This window comes from Artemia sp. Qi Xiang Cuo, chromosome 18 (assembly GCF_049724085.1).
Source record: "Artemia sp. Qi Xiang Cuo chromosome 18, ASM4972408v1, whole genome shotgun sequence".
NCBI lineage: Eukaryota > Metazoa > Arthropoda > Branchiopoda > Anostraca > Artemiidae > Artemia > Artemia sp. Qi Xiang Cuo.
Window position 1 is genome coordinate 52,657,910 of NC_142811.1, and position 24,832 is coordinate 52,682,741.

Here is a 24,832-nt window from a genome sequence, read left to right on the forward strand (position 1 = left end):
CACTGAGCATGATTTTCTATAATCTAACATTCTAACTTGTGTCTATGGGGTATAACCGAATGAGTCATTGGAAAATGGGCAAAACTAAACGAAGATAGCGATTTTGTGAAATCTATGAAACTTCATCTTAGGGCTAAGAGAAAAAATTTACGTTCAAAATCAAATATAAAAATTATTGTTTTAATAACGTATGGACATGTATGCATAGCAACTAAATGCACTTGGAAACATTTCACAATTTTATAAGACAAAGTCTATTTTTCTCTTTCTGCTCCCGCAATATCTATTGATTACACGGTCGATGTCATTTACCAGATAATTTGTAATTTCGAATATCAATCACTAAAACTCTTGGTTTTGTATGGGGGTCATAATTCGAGATAATAACATATAAGAAATACCAATGCGAAATCAATACGAACTCATCGTACGAAATAAATACGAAATTATTAAATTTTGTAAAAGTTCATAACTCGTGAGTTCAAAAAAATCTACTTGATTTTAGTCTACCTTTGCCCTTTAAATATTTGGTGTAAATCAACAAATTCACATTGTCTGCGTAACATGGATCCTGTTTTTTTAAAGCAAACAGAGTATATTGTAAGCATACCGGCTCTAGAAGACAAACATCATAAAACATCCATTTTAGTTCATTTACCAAATAATTTTATTCAAGGGTATCATGGTGTCAATATTTGGGTAGTGCAATTACAGGTTTACAAAATTTGAAACTGGGCGTAGAGCCCACACAAAATATTACCATTCACAATAACCCTAGTTGGCATTCTGGTCGCATTTTGTTAACATGTGGATTTTCTTCTTTGTTCTCCCATTTGTTACAGGTGAGATTTATAGATGACTATTGCTCGACGATTGTGAAAAAAACGCCTTAAGTTTTAAAAACAATTTAACTTCCATTTTAGAATTATTGCGCCGTTTTTATGATCAAAATTTCACTTTAAGTAGAGAAAAAGGCATTAAATAAAAGTCTGTTCAGTTTTGTTTTTTTTTTGTCCCTGTGTAAATAATCTTTTAGCCGGTTTTGAAATGTAGTTCTGATCAATATCCTATTAACCATAATCTAATTAATGTGTTTTATAGCTATTTTGACTTGAGTATCGAAACCGAAACATGATAAAAAAAAACTCAATACACGTCACAAGCTTTTATTTTTGAGACACCCAAAGTTTTTAAAGAGATGGGTTCTATTTCTGTGGAGGAGGGTGACTTTATAGTCATCTGAAGCCTTGTTTTCTAAAAGCTTATTCCTAGAATATCATTCCAAGGTTATGGATTAACCTAGGGCCCTTTCTCCTCAAAAGTTGGACTCAAGACTACAAAAATACCTGAATTGGGACAGTTGACCGAATAGATGGGTTTATAAGGTTGCAATATTAGTAAGAAAAGGTTGATGCAAAAAGTAGAATTGAAAAAGAAGAGTACAGCAAAAGAGGTAAATTTTTCGTTTAATTATTCGTAAGTCTATTATAAGTAATTATTCGTTAGGGAAATTATTCGTAAGTCAATAATATGAATAACGAAAAATTTACCAATGTTAGTTCGAGCAGTGCAAACTTGGTCACAGCCTAACTGCGGCGTTTTAAAAATTGTTTATTCTTATCTAGAACATTGTTCCTTAGCAAGGTTTTTTTTTATCCCAGCTCATTCTATTTCGAAACATGTCACTTGAGAAGTATCTGTTTTTCAAACCCTTTAAAGCCTCTATTTCTGACCTTATCATCTCCAGTGAAAACTCAGAAAACTTACAGATCAATACCATAAATTATTCACTTACGTTCAGCATAACCACCAAGGGTGGCCTTCTCCACCCCAACATGTTCAGAGTATCACTCTCTGCCCACACCTTCCCAGAAAACTGCACTTTCTTTTCAAAATATTCTTTCGACCACCTGCCACCTCGTGCGAGGACACCCTGTTTTGGTTTAGCGTAGGTGGATTGCCACCAAAGTACTTTTTTCAAGATTGCATTTGTAAAACTTGACCTAGCCATTTTGACCTTTCGTTTCGTTCTTCAGAAACCTAGGTCATGGGATCCAGCCGCAACACGCATGCAGCTGCTTGTTTGATATGCACTCACTCGAATAATCACCGTCAAAAATCTTCGACAGTTGCTCTGGAAACAATTTCGCACGCCTTGCTAACTTTTTGAAGTGCTCACGATTCAGAGCAACGTTTAACGGATATCATTACGGTGGTTTATACTGTCTTATGTTTAACACTTATCTTTCAAGTTTTATCAATTTTTTTTCCTATAGGACTATTTATCCCGGATCAGTTGGAAATTTACAACCCTAAGTCCTTGGGCCAAAAACAATCTAATATATAAAATATATTAATAATAATAATCTAATAATAATATTAGATAAAAACAATCTAATATATAAAAAAACTCCGTGACACACCCCTCCTCCTCCAAAAAAAGTAGGGCCAAAAACTTGGCAAATTTGTCGTTATCCATATTATTGACTTACGAATAAAGTAAACATACAACTCGATGCCTTTTTTGTGCTCTTTCCAAATATAATAATTATTTTTGTCGGAAATGAATTTTACCCCCACCCCTATACATACCAATTCAGGGTATATATTGCACATTCGGGGGTGGGGGGAGTTTAAACTTACCTTTCATTTACATCAGAAATAAAATTTACCCCCACCCCCCTAATGGGCAAATATATACCCTGAATTGATATATATAGGGATGGAAGTAAAATTCATTTCCGACCAACCCGCGACTAGTGAAGTTTGGTTAATGTTAATGAAATGAAACAAAATAGAATGAAAATATAATAGTTTAGGAACAAATTTGGGGAATATATTTGCACATTAGGGGGGGGGGGGTAAAGCATAGCATATATTAAATACGGAACCTAACCTAACCTAGATACCTTTTTCCCCCTATGCCCCAAAAAACTAACGTGTAAATATTGTAAACGCAGTGAGAAACCACTGTGCAATGCTCAGCTTAGGAATTCTCCGTTGAAAGAACCTATTTGACTAGTTTCTTTTACCATCATCGCTATAGAATGTCTCGCGGATTTCCCAATTGATAGAACAGTACCATACATATTGTTATGCAAGGACAAAAAGGTGATATTAGCATTTTCAGAAAATTGTTATTAGGAAAATAATATTTTATGATTATGATTCGTATATTATATTATGGTAAGAATCAATTATGATTCTCTGGACTTAGATTGTGCTAATGATTTAAGCATCCTAGATGAAAGTGTGAGCAAAATGAATGAAATTTTAGAGGTTTTGCGAGTTCAGGGTGCTAGAATAGGTCTGAAAATAAATTTTAAGAAGACTAAGTCACTAAGGCTAGGAATTAGTGAAGATGAAAAGATGACGTTGGATAACGAAAAGATTGATCAGGTGGACAGCTCCACTTACCTTGGTAGTACTATTAGTAAAGATGGTTGGAGCAGTGAAGATGTAAAAAGTAGAAAAGCCAAGACTCAGGGTGTTTTTTTACAGTTAAAAAAAAAGTTTGGAAGAATAGGAAAATAAGTCTGCAAACCAAGATTAGAATATTAGAAGATACAGTGACGACAGTGGTCAAATATAGTTCTGAAGCATGGGTGATCCGAAAAGTGGATGAGATTTTCTAGATGTTTTCCAGAAAAATTGCTTAAGGATTGTTCTAGGTACCCGGCCGACTGAGCGTATTTCAAACAATAGGCTGATACGAAAAATGGGGTTCAATACGACTCTCTAGGGCTATAATGAAAGAAAGGTTGAGGTGGCTAGGGCACGTTGTGCGGATGAAGGATGACAGATTGCTAAAGATTGTTCTTTTCGGCCAACTGTCTAGGGCTAAACGGAAAGCAGTTCGTCCTCGTCTGGGGTGGGAGGACGTCATAAAGAAAGATTTAAAGGAAATGGGAACTTCATGGGCAGGCGTAAAAAGGGAGGCTTTAAATAGATTGGGATGGAGGAGGAGTGTGCGAAGCTGTGTTGGCCTCAGGCGGCTAGGTGCTGCGGTGAGTTGTTGTTAGTTTAGTTTAGTTAGAACTTCAAGGGTAGGGCCTAAAGCTGTATCAATTTCTTTATGAAGCTTTTCTCCCTAAAATGTTTAAATAAAATATACATTTTCTTTTAAATTACGATAGTCTATGCATTCAAAGTCAAACGGGTTTAAAGACTATTTGCGGGCGTTGGACTTGACCCGGATTAAAGAAAAAGGAGTTAATTTTTGCTTTTGTTCATTTATAGACCTTGGAAATTTTAAGACCTTAATAGGTTCAAAGCCCCTTTTTCCAAGATCCTCTGTTGCTTGTCATTACTTGCGCCTTTTAATAAACTTTGGATGATCAAATACAATGGTGTATTCAATGTACAAAGGGCAACTATCAAAACTTTGGATGATCAAATACAATGGTGTATTCAATGTACAAAGGGCAACTATCAAAACTTTGGATGATCAAATACAATGGTGTATTCAATGTACAAAGGGCAACTATCAAAACTTTGGATGATCAAATACAATGTATATTCAATGTACAAAGGGCAATTACCTATCAAATATTTAAACCTCTTCCTCGAATTAAAATGGACTTGACCCCCAGACAAACAAAAAATTCACTGACTTTGTGATGACAAGTTTAAGTTATTAGATCAATTATAATGCATGTTAAGGCTAAAAATCAACCTGGAAAATGGGCAGGAGAAAGTCTGAAACGAGATTTTATATTTTTTGGTTTAAAATTTTTAAAAAGACCATATTATGAGAAAATACCCAAAATATATTTTGTACACAAAAGAAGGAATAAGTAAAGTTATTCTGAAACTAATTTGAATCTGAAACAGATATTGATTGTAAGATGAGCTACTATCAACACAAACTTAGGCTTTGTTTTGTCTTTTCATTATTGGTCTAGGAGCAGAAATGTTTTATTTAATTTAATTTTTTATTCTACTTAATTTTTCTCTCTAATGTGTACAAATTTTGCATTTTAAATCTTAGCAGATATAAAACTTCTTCTCCCTAGTGTGTTTAGGCACAGTACATTCGAAGGAATTTTCCAATAACTAATTTGACGAAAATTATAGGATTTAGTGGCAATATCGCCACAACCGTGTTGTGGTGTTTTCCCGCTTCGAATATACTTTATTACGATTATTAATTTTTTAAATATTTAAAACTCTAGATAATACTGTTGCTCTGGGGGATTCGGAGAGATATTACCTAGAGAGTACAAATCTTTATATATATATATATATATATATATATATATATATATATATATATATATATATATATATATATATATATATATATATATATATATATATATATATATATATATATATATATATATATATATATATATATATATATATATATATATATATATATATATATATATATATATATATATATATATATATATATATATTTTTTTTTTTATGTGTGTGTGTGTGTGTGTATATATATATATATATATATATATATATATATATATATATATATATATATATATATATATATATATATATATATATATATATATAATCATATATGTAGATGAAGAATGTTTGGCTTTTACAAAATATTCCAAAGATTTTCAATGCCAGTATAAAACTTTTTGAAATAAGGCATTTCAAGGCTTGAAAGCTTTTCAAGTTCTCCTGTGAAGGGACGAAGGAAAAATCTCTGACAGTTTGGGATGGAGGAGACGTGTGAACTGTGAATGCTCACACTACAACCCGTAGAATGCTTCAGAGGTTCAGACACGTAATGCTATGACAAGTTTGCTGTAGGAGTTACAGTCGAAGCTGTCTTAGGAGTAATATCGGCAAGGCAGTTTAGAGGTACCCCTATGATAACCACTCGGAGAAATACAAAATAAGTTAAAATTTTAAAACAGAGAATGAGAATGGATTAAAAGTATGCATAGACACTGGTAATTGATTAAAATTTGCCGATAATTAAGCTTGTGATTTAGATTCAAGATGAAATTCTATAGGCTAAACTTGACCAGATTCTTTTGCTTCAAACTCTTAATTTATATACCCAGATGAAAATCTGTTTTACACAAACATACCTAATGTCCTCTTTTGAAAATCGATTCTTTTTGTCTTCAGCCTAATGTAAAACAAAAATAAGAAAAGAGAAAAATTAAACGCAACTAACATTTTATTTAGGTTTTTATTGCTAATTTCAAGGTTATCTGGGTAACGCTAGATGGTGTTAGTTTTTTTTTGTCAGAAAAGAAGTCGGGAACTTTCCTCTTTTTTTTTAGTCTATCCCACTCTCGGACACAGCACTACCAGATATAACACATTTATATGATTTTGGCTTTTTTAAAGGCAATAACGAATGCTAGTTATTCATATTGTTCTTTCTAGTGATCTAGTGTAGAAAGAGATCCAACTTTTTCCCTCCGAATGGTCAGAGAGTCCGAACGGTCATGTGCAAGCGTGACTCGTGGGGATATGGGGCTTAAAATCCTAACTAATCCCTCCGAATATGGATGCCCAAACGCCAGGGGCACGGGTGGAGCACAGGGTCTCTCAGTATCCAGGTCTTTCCTGGTCAATCAGGCCCAGGTCTAGGAATGGTATGGCTTTTGTCCCACCTTTTGAAAACAATTGCCACTCAAGAAAACAATGAAAAGAAATTCCACTCAAGTCTTGCATAAATGCTAATAAATAACAAACAGTTTATTGTGAAGGTTTAAAGTGCAATTCCCAGAGGATATACCCCACCCCCTATCAGGGGAGTAGCTCCAGCATTTTTATTGGGGGCAAGAGGGGCCGCTATCCGGATAGTCAAGGAGTTTCTGCTATATAATAGTTATTTTGTGCAAATTATCCGGGGGGCAGCTGCCCCCCCCCTATACGATGATCCTGTCCCCTTTCTGTGAAGGTTTAAAGTGCTTAAAGTGCTTAAACATTTTAAAGTGTTTAATAAAATAGTTCACAGAAAGCTGGAAGGGTGACTTTGAATAACGGCAGAATAGGTTGAGATGTTGGCTCGATGGTAACCATGAAATTTTCCGTTTTGTTTTTCTAAAGTGTTGGAATTATTTCGGTACATATGCATTGTTGCGGCAATAATTAGCTTACGCTCAGTCTAAAAACAAGTGGTGGTTGACAGAATTAGTTGGAATTATATAATTTGGGCTATATATTCGCATATTAGGGGGGTGGGGTAAAGTATTTGGATAGCATGAAGTTAGAGAACAATTCTTACTTCATAAAATGCAGAATAATTGTAGCTAACACGTTTTGCATGCAGATCCGCAATACTTTACCCCCTCCCCCTAATGTGCAAATATATAGCCCAAATATGTTTCTAAAATATTATATTTTCATCATATTTTGGTATTTTTCATTTGGATTAACCTAGGTACTGTTCTATTAGCTACAAGAAACGCGAGAAGTGAAGTTTGGTTAATGCTAATGAAATAAAACAAAATATCATGAAAGTATAATAGTTTAGAAACAAATTTCGGCTATATATTTGCAAATTAGGGAGGGTGGGGTAAATCATAGCGTATATTACAATGCATAACCTAACCTAGGTAACTCCCACCCCCTAAACCCCAAAAAACTAAAGTCTAAATATTGTAAACGAAGTGACAAGCCACTGTTTGCAATCAAATTCCCCGTGGAAAGAACCTGTTTGACTAGTTTCTTTAACATCTATCTTGCGTGTCTTGTAGCTAATAGAACAGTACCTTAACCTAACTCAACTTCTTGAGTGTTGCCGCTATAATACATAAGTACCTATTTTTTTCTATTATGTTGTATATTTCATTTTGTATTTAATAATTTTCCCCCTTCCACTGCTAATTTTCTTTTTATTTATTATTTATTTATTTTATTTATTATTTTCTATTTATAAAATAACAGTTGAAAATAGGGATAAAAAACTTTTCTAATAGACAGTGTATAATAAATTTCACAAAAAATACCAGATATTTCTGTCGCATATACAGTGACCGTCATCAGTAGTAAAACTCTGATGTAAAACTCAAAATAGAGTTTTACTACTGATGACAGTCACTGTATATGTGACCGAAATATCTGGTATTTTTTGTGAAATTTATTATACACTGTCTATTAAAAAAGGATTTTATCCCTATTTTGAACTGTTATTTTATCGTCAAGGAAAGGCAGTGAGGTACTCCGTTTATTAACTGCTGTTTCAAAACGACAAATTCTTTTATTCACAACCGTATGATGTATCTGGCAAATTCCCACGCAACTGCGTAATAAAACAGTTCTTACTTCGTAAAATGGTAAAAATTATAGTCAGTAGATTTTCTATTCTCTTCAACTTTTATTTAAATTTCCTTTTTTTAAATATATCATTTTTCTTTGTTACTTGTATGTATTTGCGTGTTGGATCAACGACGCTTCTTGACGCTGATTTAACATTTGCAATTAGGAAAGTCCAAAAACAAGTATTCTACTGCCAAAATAAGTAGAAGTGGAAACACTGGTCCTTGCGTCGGCCCCGCAGTGTGTTGCTACAGTTCGAACTCAGGGTCCCGCATTACAAAGCTGATTTTGAACCCAATGCACCACCATAGGACCAGGGGTGCCACTCAGTAGGCTTTTTGGTGCCACTTTGGGTGACAAAATAGTGTCACTTTCGTATAAAGTCATTTTCCAAAAATTTGCCACTCCCGACACTTCGCGTTGTTCTCGCTGGTACCAACAAAGCTTTTCAAAATTGAAAATATTGGTGAATTCGATTGGGATCACCTCCTCGCTGTTTTCCGCATATTTTGATTTCAAACATGAAAAGTCGGCTGTAATGCCATCCACTGCCATCCATAAACTACAAAAAAGTAATATTGTTTTTATTTAGGTGGTGCTGATTCTCCGCTTTGTGCAGCACTTCCACTCTTGTCAACTTTCCAGCCCTCCCCCTTAAAACCCGCTAAAGCGCAAATGGTGCTTACTGTATGAGATGGAAATTTGTCCCAGAGAGTACTTATTTCTCTTTTCTTCTGAGCAGTCTTTGCTCATAGCACGAAAAAAGAAAGAAAAAAGAAAAGAGAAAAAGCCGTCCGAGCTTTTTTTCTTTTGAGAAAACGGAACAGAATGCCGCGAACATAGATCGCAGCTATTGACGACCCTATGATAAATACTTCTACATTGACAGTTTTCCTTCCAGTTTTTTTTTGAAAAAATTCTTTTTGGTAAAAAAAAAGTGCTACTTAAAAAAAAAAATACCCACATATACTTAGAAAGTGTCACAATAGTGTCACGTTTCCCGAAAAGTGCCACTTAAAAAAAAGTGCCAAAAGTGACACAAAAGTGTCATCAATGGCAACCCTGCATAGGACACCGTTTGCTACTAAAATATGGCGCACTCATATTTCAAATATTCGCATAAAGAAACACTACGCATCTTATAAAGTCGTCGAGGTCACGTTTTAAGAATCGCTCATAATCTTTATAACGAAAGCACAATCTATAATGTTCTTTTAGAACAAGCCGTCAACACGAGGTGTGGTTACCATGATGATATCGCCAATTTTTAAAATACGACGGTACGCTATTTAAGCAACAAAAAAGTTGATATATTTAAAAAAAAAGTAAAAAGCTGGAAAAGGTGAATGAAATTGGAGGCGCATAGAAAAATCTGATGACTACAATTTTTGTGCATATTACGGATTAAGAATTATTTTATTGAGTTGTTTTACTCTGGTGAAGGTAACTACTAAATATTCACTTGTGATTAATTTTACAATTGTAGTGACAAAAAGTTTCGAATCTTAATGAAAAACATTATATTAACTTTATTTTTTAGCTGATTTTCTTTGTCCCAAATCTGATGGTATATTTCCTGATCCAAATCAGTGTGATAAATTCTGGGAATGCGTAGATGGAGAAGCCGAGTCGCAACTTTGTCCTGATGGACTTGTCTACGATCCGACAAATCGCAATGTTAACAAATGTGACCACAGATTCCAAGTTGATTGCTCTGATCGACCAGAACTTCGTGAGTACCTAACATTCAAAAAGTTTTGCGGGTACTTGTGCATTATATATAACACAGCGCTGTACACGAACAAAGTCAAGTTTGGTTAATGCTAATGAAATAAAATAGGATGAAAATATAATAGTTTAGAAACAAATTCGGGTATATATTTGCATATTAACGGGGGTGGGGGTAAAGCATAGCATATATTAAATACCTAACCTAACCTAGGTACCTTATTCCTCCCTAAACCCCAACAAACAACAGTTTAAATATTGTAAATGCAATAAGCAATCACAATTTGCAATCGATTTATGTCTTGAAAATACCCGTTTGACGGGTTTCCTGTCTGGTTTCCTTGTACAGTCTATAGCGCTGTGTTATTTATAATGCATAAGTACCGTTTTGCGCAAGAGTAATGAGCTGAATTGCAAATTCTTTACGGTTCATTTTCGCTGTGGACGTGTCTGTCAGATACTTTTATGCTCTCCTGCGGGTTTAGCACGTTAACAGAAGACGAAAATTTTGCTATCATTTTTTAGTTGAAATCACAGTTCATATAATTATCCAGTATGATCATTCCCTATCTCACCCATTATAAAAACCTGGACCGGGGTGCGAGTGCTCCAGAAAACGTAGAAACATAAGCGGCGTCAGATCTTTTCACGGGTAGACAAGTCAGACGCGAAACAATCGGAGACAAGTGGAAACCCGCTATTAATAACTGCACGACTAAAGTGGGAGGAGATTTTTGTTCGCACCGAGAACAAAGACCAGAAATGATCTGCGATAAGCTTACTGGATAATTATATGAACTGTGGTTGAAATTTAGTTTTTCCACTAACAAAATTAAAAATTTTTATTTAGGTGTAGAGGGTTGTTTAGATTGAAAATACTTTAAAAATCGCGAAAAAGTCAAAAAATTTCCTATGTTCCAAGCTTGTTTATCCTTTCTAAGAAAAAGTCCATGTAGTATAATAATTTTAGCTCCGTGCTTTAATCTACCCTATACTAAAGAATCCTCTAGTAAACTTATCTTATCTTTTTGGTCCAAGATACTGCAGTAGGCCTGTCACAAAATCACGTGTTTTAGAGGGAACAATTGAATATATAGCTTAGGCCTGATAAAATTGAATCGAATAGTTTGTGGTCAGAAACAAGAAAGTCAGGGGCGTAATTTGTTTGAGTATAATTTGCCCCCCCCCCTCCGCTGAAATTTAGTATCTTCAAAATCTTATCAAAACTAAGATTTGCCTACTTAATTCAAGTATTCACAGAAACCGATCAGTTTTCTTCAGTATACCTTTGCCTTTATGGTACTAAATGGCACATTTTTAACTGTTAATTTCGCTGGAATTGGAAAAATCGGCCCCAACTCCCCCCCAAGGTTTTTGACGAAATCACGCCACTGCTTAAAATACGGAGGAAATCAAAACGAAAACAGTTTTTTTGGATCCTGGCTCCATCTCAAGTATGCTCATACCTGCCAACCGGGATCTTCCACAACTTTTCTTTTGGTTCTTAAACAATTATTAAGCTTTTTTCTCTTGCGTAAATTGCGTAAAAAGAAACAAGCAGAAATTTCCCTTGTTTACAGACAACCCTAGCCAAAGGGTTGTAACACCCAATTTATCTACATGTGATTGTCGAGCAATACAGCAGTCAATAGGTGGTACCACCGTTATGTCGAACAGGCCTATTGAACAAATACAGGCTAGTGGGAATATGTAAAAATTAAATAACAAAAGTGACGTTGTTTGAGTCAGAAAACATAAGTGGTTGATTTGTCAATAGTAAACTACAGGGATAAATTCAACAGAATATGAAAGCCAAATTAGTGTTTCTAAAAGATCCTTTTGATAAACACAATTTGAAAGTATCCACACTAAAGCACAGCTTAGGTTTATGGCAGTGTTTGAATTTTGCTACAGCAATCAGGAAAGCTACAGTTTCTAGAGCTCCAAGATGATATGTTGTTTTCGCTCATTTTCTGCTGATTTTTCACACACGTTTTTTATTTTCAAACTTGGTGCCCGTCAAGTGTAAAACTACATAGCTGCATAAAAGGTCTTTTTCATTAAAAAATGGATTCCTGATTTTTCTGATCTTTTAAGTTTTACATGGTTGTATAAGTTTCAACTTAACCAGTTTCAACAATCCCACTTCATTTTTAGTGTCTTTGGTACTTTAACAAAAGAGCCACTCGGGCTAATAGTAACCGAAATTAAAATATGGAAATTTTATAACGATATAAACGTCAATAGAGTTGAGTTCCTATATGTATCGATAATGGATAAAACAACAATCTGCTCACTGCTGGGGTAGCAAAATCTCAGTGAAGGGATTCAAAAAGTTTTTTTCATATTGTGACTCATTGGATTGCTCTCTACTTGGCAATGCTTTTCATGGGGTTTGAACCCAGTCACCGCAGGGCATAGAATTGCATAGAGATTACATTCAATAAAATATTTTGCAAGAAATGTTACTTATTGTATCTGTGAAAAATTAATAAATTTAAATAGCAAAATATATAAAAATATTCTTAGCCCCAGAGTAACCAACCTAGGGTAAGGCCGCGTAGATCGTGGTCTTGCTTAAATTAATTCATTTCTTCTTTTTCAGCATTAGATTCTTGTCTAAATATAATAAAACCTATATGTAAACAATGGGCAACTTGTATTACTATTAGCTCTGGGCGCAAGGGCTGGGGGTGTCATGTCATCCCTGGAGACATTAGAAGAGGATAGCTAAAAGGGGCGTGGGAGGGGGCTGTTTGCCCTTCAATCACTTTTGACTCATAAAAAGGCACTAGACTTTTCAGTTTAGAATTGAATGAGCCCCTCCGAAGTTCCTATGATAACTCCTTCCATACGACGGGTCTTTGGAAAAATGATACACTGAGGCCAAATAGTTCTTTACTTAGGCAGCACTATTACGCTGCCTATTGCAGACTCTAAACAACGCTATTATAATCAAATTCGAAACGTAAGCTATTGGGACGCTCTTTTATCGTACCTGCACATAGGCTTGAGGGGGACTATCTCTTGAGTATTGGCTGAAGCCCCCCTCCTTTCTCCGAAGTAAATATTATTTGATAGAGGATTTAGTAGAACCTTTCGTTTTGGCCACGAATGTTAATTTTTTTTTCAAGTTGTTTAAGTTTAAATGAATAGATGAGGCAGAAATTTGTAGACCACCATCTATTTTTTTAATTTAAAAGCCAGTAAGTTATCTTATAAAGTTAGATACATAGCCCCATTATCATAATTTGAATCAGAAAGACTATCTGATTTGCTCCTTTTTTAAAAACTTTATATTTATTTTATAAATTGTATTTATAAAATATATTATAATATATTATATAAAATAAATATTATATAAAATATATAATAAATTATATTATAAAACATTATATTTATTTTATTTAATCATATTTATTTTAGAGCCAGCTCAAACAACAGAAGCCTGTCCACGTCGAAATGGCATTTTTGCGCATCCAGAATCATCAGTTTGTCATTTATTTTATACATGCGTAGATGGTGCTGCTGTGCAAACTGAGTGTGCGGCAGGGCTGGTGTTTGACGAAAATACAGGAACTTGTACGTGGCCTGAATCAGCTGGAAGGCAAGGATGTTTTAAAAAAGCAGGAAGTGAGTAAATTTTTTGCTTTTGATAAATGCCCGAACCAAGTGATAGTTACACCTGCTGATAAAAATAAAATTACGCACGACTACAGAGCCTTTATGTATCCCGTGCGTAATCTGTTAAGTTGGGTCCACAGTATAAGTATATATGAACAGTAGCTAAAAGCTTCTTCGAATGATGCAGATCAAAGCGCTCTGAAACGGAAATCCGTCTGCGTCACAGCTATAGATCTCCCATAATCTCATTGTAATGCACTAAAAATTTGTCATTGCGCGTGCGTGAAAGGCAGAGTCATGAAGAGAGGTCTAGATTGACGTGTATCCCAAATCTTTAATGGAGAGTATAAAACTTTTTGCTACTTTTAATATGCCCTTACATGGGCGCCCATAAGGGTGGACAGGGGGGCGCCCGCTCCCCCCCCCCCCTTGCTGAATGATGCTGCCTTAGTTTTATATTTTTGTTCTGAGATTTCTATGATATAGCATTAAAACTGCCAATTAGACCTGGTTTGCTCCCCCCCCCTGGAATTCAGCTTATGGGCGCCCATGGTTGGGCCATGTTCAGCTTCCAAGGTAGTTTCTATGGTTGACCAGTTAGAGTAAAGATTTACGGTATAAATCTTTGAAATTGGAAAAAATGGGAACTGGAACAGGGGTGTTTCGATCTGTATGTTGAGCCTTGCAAAAGATAAGAAAACATTATATCAGTAGAGACTAGTTCCCGCCATTCTAATTTTCCGCATTTATTCTATGTGTAATATATGATATAATAAAGGGATGAGGTTAAAATCAAAGAATCACGTGGGTCATTCACACCTATTTACTTTTTTTCTCAGTCGGTGTGACTATAATGTTTAGAAATTCATGATAAAACATAATTTATAAAACAATAAGAGTATGCGCCATGAACTTATCAAGTAAATTCTCTGTAAAAGTAGAGAAGAATTAAAATTTTTATATCGTTTTCAAATGGAACTTTTTCTCTGCTTTTTTCCATAATTTAGCCCTTTCCCACAATTTCGCTGCTTGGGGAATTTGGCTGCCATAAGTGGCACTTTTATACAAAATTATAAAGTTATTTAAATTTATGAAGTTATACTTCCGTTTATGTTGCTTAGAACGATTGCCTCGCAACCGTTTAATAAGTTAATTTCCAGCAAAATCATGAGCTCGGAGTTAAAATACTACAGCTGAAAAGAGTAAATAATGTTTTAAGCGAACATTTTATATTTGATCGTGTTTCTGAGTAGGACTATTTTTAACTGTTTATTAATTATTCACGGGCATTACAGAGTGCTATTGAGATTCGTCACAAGTATACAAATTTCCCACCTATTATAATTTTGTATTGGTGATAGCCAGGACAGCACATCGTATAAAATTAATGGTAAATATTTATATTGACGGATAATTCAGATAGCTAAGAAACAAACTTACCTCTAGAATCAGAATTTCATCCTGGATCCAAATATGACATTCGTTTCGGTCTGAAATTCAATTTGTATATTTGTATATCATATTTTCATGTTATATGTTTCCCATGCATTTATTGATTCTGGACTTTGTCACCGTCGATTCATTTATGGGTAAACCGGTTTTAGCAAGAGTCACGCTAACAGAGAGTAAAGCTGTATTTAAAATAAGAGAAAATGGTATCGTCTTTGAGGTCCGTAAACCGCTTAAAACGCAAGATTGCGTTAATTAAACTTGCATTATGAGAAAGATCTTAAAAATATCCCCCCCCCCTAAAAAGATCCTCGATCCGCCCCTGATTCTGGATGCAAGTTTGTTTCCTTGCTGTATGAATTGTCCGTTCATATAAATATAAATAATTTAAATATAAATATTTCATATAAATACAAATATTTATCAAATTAATCTGCAACTGGCACTAATTTCGTTGTGGATCAACTAGAAAATAATATGGCTTTAAACCGGTAAACTTCATTAATTACAAAAAATTAGTATTCTAAATGAAAGCATTGTTTGGGTAAAGATAATTTTTTAAACCACATTGGCCTGACGTAACATAAACAAAAAAAACGAGCAAAAATGGGGTTTTTAAAGGCCAAATGAAAATACTGACAAAACATAACAAAGTGAATATTTCGAGGAGACAAACGCCTCTTTTCTTCCCCGCGAAACGAAAAAATATATTCAATGAGAGTGCCGAAGAAAAAACCAACAAAATAAAACGCGGAAACTCAATGTGAAAAAAGCAACAAAATAACAAAAAAACAGTTAAAAAAATAAAAAATTAAAAGATGAATAAAATTCATTAAAAGCCAAAAATTATAAGAATTAAAACCAAATACCTAACAACAATAGAAGTGAGTCATTCAGCATTATCCGAGATTTGCAAAAAATCCAAAAATTTGAACCGCAATCGACGAATACTAGCGAATAACTTAGAAATAAAAGAAAAACATTCGTTCACTCAAAACAAAACGAACTAGCAATTGAATGAGTTGGAGAACTTTGTCATCTGATTCTTTGCAGGCACTCTTTCAGACCTAAGGGGTTGTTGACGCGTCTGGTTATGTGATTGGGAAAGTGGTTCAAGGTTTATATCAGGGACTACTAAAGTATCGGATTCTTTTTTGAGAAAAACCGAAATACGACTCATTTATTCTTAAAACACCTGAATCCCTGTTTATAGCTACGACTAAATTTTGGTATCTGTGAATTTCAACAGCTTCTCTGTAATACCTTTGTCATGCAAAAACCCAGAACATACTTTTTATTTAATCAAGCTAGCCTAATTTCATGAAGGTATGGTTTGTCGTGTAAGGGCTTAACTGCTATATTATCGTCGTTGTAGAGGAACCAACATAAGCTTGGGCTCTAATCTATTGAAGATAGGGCCGTATCCAGGATTTTTTTTTCGGGAGTTGTTTTACAAAAGGAGTTTTTTCTGGAGGTGGGGAGGGTTTGTAAAAAAAAAACTCAGACAAGCATTTCTGGGGAAGGGATGTCAAAGCATGTCAAAAATTACATTTATCCGTGAATTAATGATAATTATTAAAAAACATTAACTTAGTTTATGTCTTTTTTGTCCAAAGATGTTGTACAAATGGTTTAAACAGATTATTTCCTATATTTCCAATTGATAACTGCATCTAATTTTGCTGTATTTTGAAAAATATTTCTTGATTAACAATTTAATCAAGAACAAGCTTGTTTAAATAAAAGTGTAAATGCCTGATTTAGGTTTGAAACAGTAGGTACACAATCCAACATAGTTAATCCAATCAATACCATTGAAATAAAAATAATAGCTCATCACATTAAATATCCTCCCCTCTAGTGTGTTCTGTCAATACTTGAAAAAGTAATAAATCTTCTTATTTACTGTTTTTAATTTTCGTAATAATTATCTGCTTAACATCATAGGACACAAATTGAATTATTTGAGATATTGTGTTGCTTATTTTATTTTCTTGTTCTTTTCCAAGCATACAACAGACAACACCTCTTGTACAATCACTTTTCCCCTTAGTCTTGTCCGCGACTAACTAGAAAAACTGGCTCTGACTCGTCAATGTATTTGTATCTTGACGGCATGGCATGGACTGATCAGGCAGCCGGGGCTGAATATTAATGATGCTGCTCCTCCACTCCCCACCAATGAGTCCCTCCAGCCAGGAATTTCTGAAAATCTTAGAAAAGCATAGTTTCGACGTTAAGTTTATCAACTTCAAAGCCATGCACCATGCCTCCTATCTTGATATCCCACAAATTGTAGATTAATAAGTAATTTTGTTTTACTTGTATTTCATTCATTTGCTTATATCTCGTTTTTCGATAAATTTCAAACTCTGAAATGATACCAGGCGGACTCAACACTATTTGTCAGTTAGTTTGGACAAATCATCTTATTGTCTCACTAACCTCAATAAACACAATAATTGAATATGTAATATTTAAATTTCAAGTACTGACAAGTTTACCTATCTATGAAAAAGAGAAGTTTGTGGCCTACTGGATAGTCCAGGTGCTATATACATAAAAAGATCATTTGGACCTAAATGGCCTCTCATTTGGGCCTCTCTCTGTGCTCTTCGGTACAGTCTTAAGGCGGATACTTAGCTTCTGTGTATTTTAGGTTTTTTATATTTTTTCTCAGGTCACTTCCCAGTTTATTTCAAGCAATCAGACTTTTAAGGTTTTATACGTTTGCGAATTAATAATGAAAGTAACTATAGTAATGTAGCAAGCTGTGGGGATGGTAAAAACAGACGAATAGGAATTAAATTATAACAAGAAATTCTCCAAAAACGTTTTATAGGAAACACATCGTAACAACATAATCGAAACAAAATAGCCCTGAAACAAAATGGGTACTTTAATTGTGTATCGAGAACTTTTTAATCTACTTTGTACTCTATTAAAATCTACTTTAATCTACTTGTGCTCTAAATAAAATGGGTATTTTAATTGCGTATCGAGAATTTTTTAATCTACTTTGTGCTGTACTAAAATCACTTTAATCTACTTGTGCTCTAAATAAAATGGGTATCTTAATTGCGTATTGAGAATTTTTTAATCTACTTTCTGCTCTCCACAAAGACTTCCAGAAAAACAAGCATTTTACATTATTTAAAAGATTGATGTAAATATGTATAAACATTTTAGATACTGTGACACTGTCACAAATAAAATTGACTGTAATGCACTGTGTCAGAACAGTGTGAAAAATAGAATGAAGCGAATTATTATTAGAAATATTACAACTTAAGAAGGTTTTATTATTGAATAGGTATGTAAAAAAAAAAATTATTTAGAATAATCAAATTATTAAAGTAATTAATGTTACCTAAACGGGTAAATATAATAAGTTGTCTATTGTTTCTTAAGTTTGAATCAATAGGGGCAAAAGAGCGGCCTCCCTAGGAGATTCAAGGAGTTAAAAAAGTTCTTAAGACTGCAATTGAATTCAATATAACCAAAACCAATAAACAAAAATTGTTCAAAACAAATACTGAATAATTCTAGCATTTGGTGTCACTGAGCTCAATTATGGTCATTTTTTATTTGTTTGAAATAATTAATCATATATGATACTAATAAAGCGGGGATGGTATTAAGTGGTAATTTCCTTGTAAAGGTAAGTTTATGCCACTTGAGGGAAGAAGAATATGTTTGGGAAGAGTTAGAATGAAGAATGGTCCGTATAGTTGTCCGATGTATGGCGTGTGTGGGGAAATTTGTTGTATTTCCTAAGAGAGGGTCTTTTTGGAGTGGATGAGGGGGATGAGCCTTGGGTGAAAAATTGCTGGAAAATGGATGTTCTTCTTCTTCTTCTTCAGTTGCAGGCTTCAGATAAATCCATTTAACCTTTTCCGTATTGTCTGATTATGTCAGGGGTATCCTGGGAAATAAAATATAAAAATTAGACTATTATTATTATTAAATAATAGATTTTATACATCATTGATGAAACCACCTATATTTAGGCAGTTAAAGACAGCTTTGAACAATTCGGCATCATCGATTGAAGAGTGTCTCCTTTGTGTTAGTTGGTCAACATCAGGGGTTAGCTTAAGGCGCTTGAATATAGCAAATAAAGAATATATCAGCAGGATGTTATATTAGTGTTAAGAATCTGGGGCGGTTTATTTGTGTGGATATAATCCATCATGAAGGCTGTTTGTATTATTGTTTTTTAATGGTTTTCCTTGCTTTAATAGTTTTGGTGTAAAAGTCTAAATTAAATCTTTTAATTGTATTTGTATGTTGTTCTCTTTTTTTTGGCCGTGTTCCTGTTTTTTTTTGTCAAATATACTATAGTGTAGATGGCATCTGAAAAAAATGAGTTTCATTATCATTATATTTAATGTTTCAAGGATTGCCGGATGGTTTTGAATGTCCAACGGAAGAAGTAAAAGATGTTCGAGGTCTGACGGAAATTCATCCAAAATACCCACATGAAGATTGTGCTAAGTTTTATGTTTGTTTAAATAGAATCGAACCAAGACTGCTGACATGCGATAGGTTTAAAGTATTCAACGTGGAAAAGTCCTTCTGCGATGATCCCGAGAACGTACCTGATTGGTGAGTTATGCAATATCTTAAGCGATAAATATAATTAGAATATATATTGGTTTAATAAAGTGCTCTTTAATTTCAAAAGTTGACTAGCAAAATCTATTACTAAAGGGTACGATACGGAAAGGAGAGGAGTCTTTTACCCCTAGGTTCCCTCAAGTAAGATGTGAAATTTTCCGCTGGTGAACTTCAGAAAATTGTATCAAACTTTTGTTGGATGTATGAGTGAAGCTGTGTTGCTATTTGGGTATTCACAAACAAAACGCTTAAGTATTCAGCTGATTGAATACCCCATTTTCCTAATAGTGTGTTAAAAAATAGTGTTCTCGCAGTCTCTTTGGTTGATTTAGTTTGTTTGTAGAATGTCAAATGGAAATATATATATATATATATATATATATATATATATATATATATATATATATATATATATATATATATATATATATATATATATATATATATATATATATATATATATATATATATATATATATATATATATATATATATATATACATATATATATATATATATATATATATATATATATATATATATATATATATATATATATATATATATATATATATATATATATATATATATATATATATATATATATATATATATATATATATATATATATATATATATATATATATATATATATATATATGTGTAATATATGTATATATAAACTTTTTCAGATGCTGACCAATGGTTTGCGTAGTGCAGGTACCAATCTCCTAATTTTCCGTTTTCAGCTGGGAGTGGGATGCCTGGTTGGGGGGAAATGGAAATATGGAAATGGAAAAATGATTTGTCTTGTTTTAGAAAACCGTGACTAGATACTACTGACTCGTGTGATCCCACACAATCGGCAGTAAAATCATGTCGTAGAGGCAAGGACATATCTAAGATTTTTTTTTCAGGGGGTTTTTGTAGGGGCGATTTCTGTTTGGGGGAGGGTACGAAAAAGAACTCCGCAAAGCGCAACAATGCTGTTTTATATGCATTTTGTTAATTTTTACGAGTCGGCCAAAAATTTTGAAGGGAGAGGGAAGGGTTCAAACCCGTAAGACTTCCTCACCTTCACATGGACAGGGTCTTGCTTAGGGGCATCAAGTGATGTTTCCTTAGATTTGTCAATTGTTTCAGTATTTAATAAGTAATTTTTTCGAACTTATCGGAAGGAAACGTTCTAATATGAGTTATGCCAGAACAAACCCATCAAAAATAGGCCCTAATACCGTAGGTTAACCTGATTACTTTCATCAAGCTTTGTTTTATCCGTGAAACACCAAAAGAAAATACGGCCTAAAATAATTATGACAAGTACATCCTTCAGCAGGGGCGAATCTCCAGCATTTTTATTGGGGGGGGGCGCAAGAGGGGTCCATATCTGGAGAGTCAAGGAGCATGGGATATATAATATTTTTTTCTCCACATTATTTGGGGGGCAGCTGCCCCTCCCTTGCCACCCCGAAAAGACGCCCCTGTCCTTCAAGGATGGAGTTGTGTATTTTAAAATGTGAAGCCTAATGTGAAGTCGTTTACAATAGTGAAGAAGACTTATAATGAAAACTTGAGACCACTCTTTTATTATTAAAGTCCTCTGATCCGGGATTTCAGTTCTTGAAGTTTTTTTTTTAACCTGTTTTTCATCAGTAATGGAGGTCATTCTATCGTATTGCTTACAAGAATACTATTGCTTATTGCTGCATTTGGAATTCCCAGAGTATGCTATTACCCCAAGAAATGCATTTATCTCAGGCTTTGCACGCTTGATGCTATGCAAATTAATTTGATACTTTTATATATTAATTTTCTTATTGTGGTGTTGGTCCTTGCCCCAGGTCTCATATTGTATAAGTAACCAAGTCTTCTTGGCATGCTAAAGTAAAATAATAAAAAAAATAAAAGAATGTTGGCTTAAGAAATGACTGAACAGCAAAAAACATTGATAATTAGAAATAGTACAAAAAATACAATTACAAATAAGATAAAAATTAGAAAATATAACTAAAACAAAATTCTACTATACGATTTAGCCCCTCTCCGAAATGTGACTGGAATGGACAGAAGGATTGGTCAATCTAACAATTACCAATCTAACAATTATAAATCTAACAATTGGTCAATCTAACAATGTAATTGAAAAGCTAATTAAGCTCAGGGATGGATAGGAGTATCTCAGTTGAAGTGTATACTGGGACTTTAAAATTTTGTATCTTTGTTTGGCTACGTTGTTTTTCCGTGTTTTTAATTTTTCGATTTTTTAAAAGAACGCCTTGTTTTTGTTTTTTGAGCTGACTTTAGATACCTTAGTGCATATTTACTGTAAATTTTCTCACAATTTCACTTGGGAGAGACCATGTGCGCCCATATGGGGGGCAGAGGGGGGTTTTGTTTTGAGATTTCTATTATACAGCATTGGAAGTGCCGATTAGACCGGGTAAGCCCCCCCCTAAAACTCGGCTTATGGGTGCCCATGGGAGAGACCGAGAGGGAGTCCTCAGTGAGATTGCATTCATTATTTTACCTTTAGGAAGTGGTGATATTGTAAATTTCTGGTGTATAAGATGGTTTTGGGTGGGGAGGAGATTTATCTTTGGGAGTTGAATTAAATATAATCCTTGCTCACACTATCTGAGATTGAAGTTTACCAACTTCATAAAATGTTTGATAGTAGTTCTTTAATAAATTGATCTAATGTATATTGTAGCTTTTATTCTTCCTAGATTTGCTTGTGGATTTATAAGCACTTTTTGAAATTTTATTCTTTGCTATACACGTAATTTATCGTTTCAAAGAATAACAATGTTTAATGAGCCAAAATTCAGATCAAGGGGCCCATGAGCTTCAAGGGGTGTCAGGCATGATAATTGTTATTTTTTGAATAATTTTTAAATTATATTTTGTTTACGGGACAGGGAATGAACAAGACTAATGAAAATGAATGATCAGGTAGCAAACATTTAGCAATAGAAGCTAAACTTGGCCAGCAAGCCAACTGAACTTTGTATCATGGGTGTTGTGTCTGAGAGTCACAAGAAATTACAATAAAAAAACGCTCATTTCATTATTCATTTTTGTTATGTTTTTACGAGTCGGATAGTTTTTTTTTTTTGTGGGGGGGGGTCAAACACCCTAACTCCTCTCTGGATCTGGCCTTGATCTGTGCTTTTTGACGAGTCCTGCTGAGAGTCACAACCTTCATCCGTGTCTGAGAGTCATATGCTAAACAACAGTCGATTCCAATGAGCATTCCTTCTGGAAGCAAGCTGAAGAAGAGGAATTTAAAAGCCAGTGCAAACTTTGTCAGCCTTAAAGTGTGGGTTGCTATCTTATCCCCCCCCCCCTACCATACCTTTTTAAAAAGTGTTGAATGCTCTTGATCACTTGTTTTTATTTGTGAGGGAAGATGTTTAAGACAATATCAATAACTGTCAGTTTCAAATACTTTATAAAAATTTAACATTCATGTGATTCACGAAAAAAGATTTATTTGGTCTATTATGTGCTTACTCTCCTGCTAAGGCTTGCTAGTAGAAGGCTGGCTTAATGCTCAGCCAATGGGTGAGCAGGACACCTAAATATGTGAGAGAGCATGTTTTGCAGATTTAAATTCCTCCTATAACGTGACAATCCAAATATGACAGATTTGCACAGCATAAATTTATGGAAAATTCCTATATATTCATTAAAGATTTTTGGGACAAATCAGTCGCATACTTTTCGTCATGACTCCGCCTTCGCTAGTGCGCAATGACAGATTTTTAGCGCATTGCGATGGGAATTTAGGATACCTGTTGAAGCTATTACTGTGATGCTTTGGGAAACTTCCCAAACCGCGCGCCGTAATGTGTCCCATTTCTGAACTAAATTTTCCATACTGTATAATATTTATGCCGTGCAGATTTGCTTGAAAGTCGGCTAACCTATAGAAATCCAAAAGAGCATGGGGTCACAAGAAAATATTTAAAGAAGTTATAACTTCGCGAGAAGTGATAAAGAATACAACCCTGAATAGAGTCAGATGAAGGAAGAGCGTGTGTAGCTATGTTGGCCTAAGGTGGCTTGGTGTTAGAATGAGTTTTTTTTTTACCATCATTAGTAGTGTGTTTTGAAATGTGTGTGCCTCTTCTATGACCTGTCAAATAAAAGTTTATGAGCTAGCTTGAAACTTTGCTTGTTTGGAGCATAGCCCACAGACCCACGAGATATGGTGTTCTTGCATGTATATCTATTTTTAAATATTGCATCTGTTCATCCTAGTATCTCACCCATTATATTTCTGACTCCCGAATAAAGTTAATTTTTATATGTATCTTCCTATCTACTTGTCTATGTGTCGATTTTTTCTTTTTTTTATATCTAAATACCGAATGTATCTATTTTTCTCTTAGTCGTAATTTGAGCTTTCATCTAGTCCCTCTGCTCTTTCTCTTTTTCTTTCTTTCACCTTCTCTCTCTTTCCATCTCCAACAGTAACTTGAAAGTCTATAAGAAGGTCTCATTTTACTTTATCCGTATGGAGAATTTGACCTTAGTTTTGGCTATATTTATCAATTTATATTTATTTACAATATATATTTATTAATTAATTTATTATTATTAATTTTCCTACTTCTTGCACTTGCTTGGCCCGCATGATTTTCAGAAACAAAAATATTTATCTATCTATCTGTGTCTGTATTTACATCTATCAATTAGTGTCTATCCGTCTATGCATTTGTGCTGCTATCTATCTATACAGTTTTTTTTTACAGCGAGGATTATTACGGAGATGTGCCAGTATTTCAGAAACCAACAACGAAGGTTCGAGAGGAATAGTTATTTCTTATGTAATTTTTATCATATCTAATTATTAAGAAAAGTTATTTTTTATTATTTGTGTTTTGGTAAAAGAAGTTGTTTTTTATGCTGTAAGGTTTCCCTATACTTAACGCCGCTATTTTTGTTATTATTTTGTGTGGTGATATACAAATGTAAATAAATTTCATTTATTTGTGGTGACAAATAATTCGGGACGACGAATTTTTTCAAACAGAATTAAAGAACATCAAAACCCAAAATTAAACGAAAATTTGCTCGCACTTAAAATTCAAACATAAAACGAACTTAATTCGCCATGAATAATGAAATCGAAATAATCAAAAACGTCAAG

The 24,832-nt window shown here is 33.9% G+C and overlaps 2 protein-coding genes across 2 annotated transcripts in view; one reads left to right on the forward strand and one right to left on the reverse strand.

The window, feature by feature from the left end:
• Positions 1-701: 701 nt before the first annotated feature.
• Positions 702-24,555, forward strand: LOC148941632 (protein obstructor-E-like). The gene is made up of 5 exons (XM_089104657.1): positions 702-842; positions 9,797-9,988; positions 13,411-13,617; positions 19,458-19,665; positions 24,435-24,555. Exons 1-5 carry the CDS (start codon positions 806-808, stop codon positions 24,496-24,498), a joined length of 708 nt encoding a protein of 235 aa, XP_088960783.1. The 5' UTR covers positions 702-805; the 3' UTR covers positions 24,499-24,555.
• The window catches only part of LOC148941633 (uncharacterized), a 52,569-nt gene continuing 46,228 nt past the window's right edge, over positions 18,492-24,832 (reverse strand). Inside the window, exon 9 of the mRNA XM_089104656.1 lies at positions 18,492-18,982. The gene's annotated coding sequence lies outside the window, so the exon portion shown is untranslated. The remainder of the gene's footprint in view (positions 18,983-24,832) is intronic.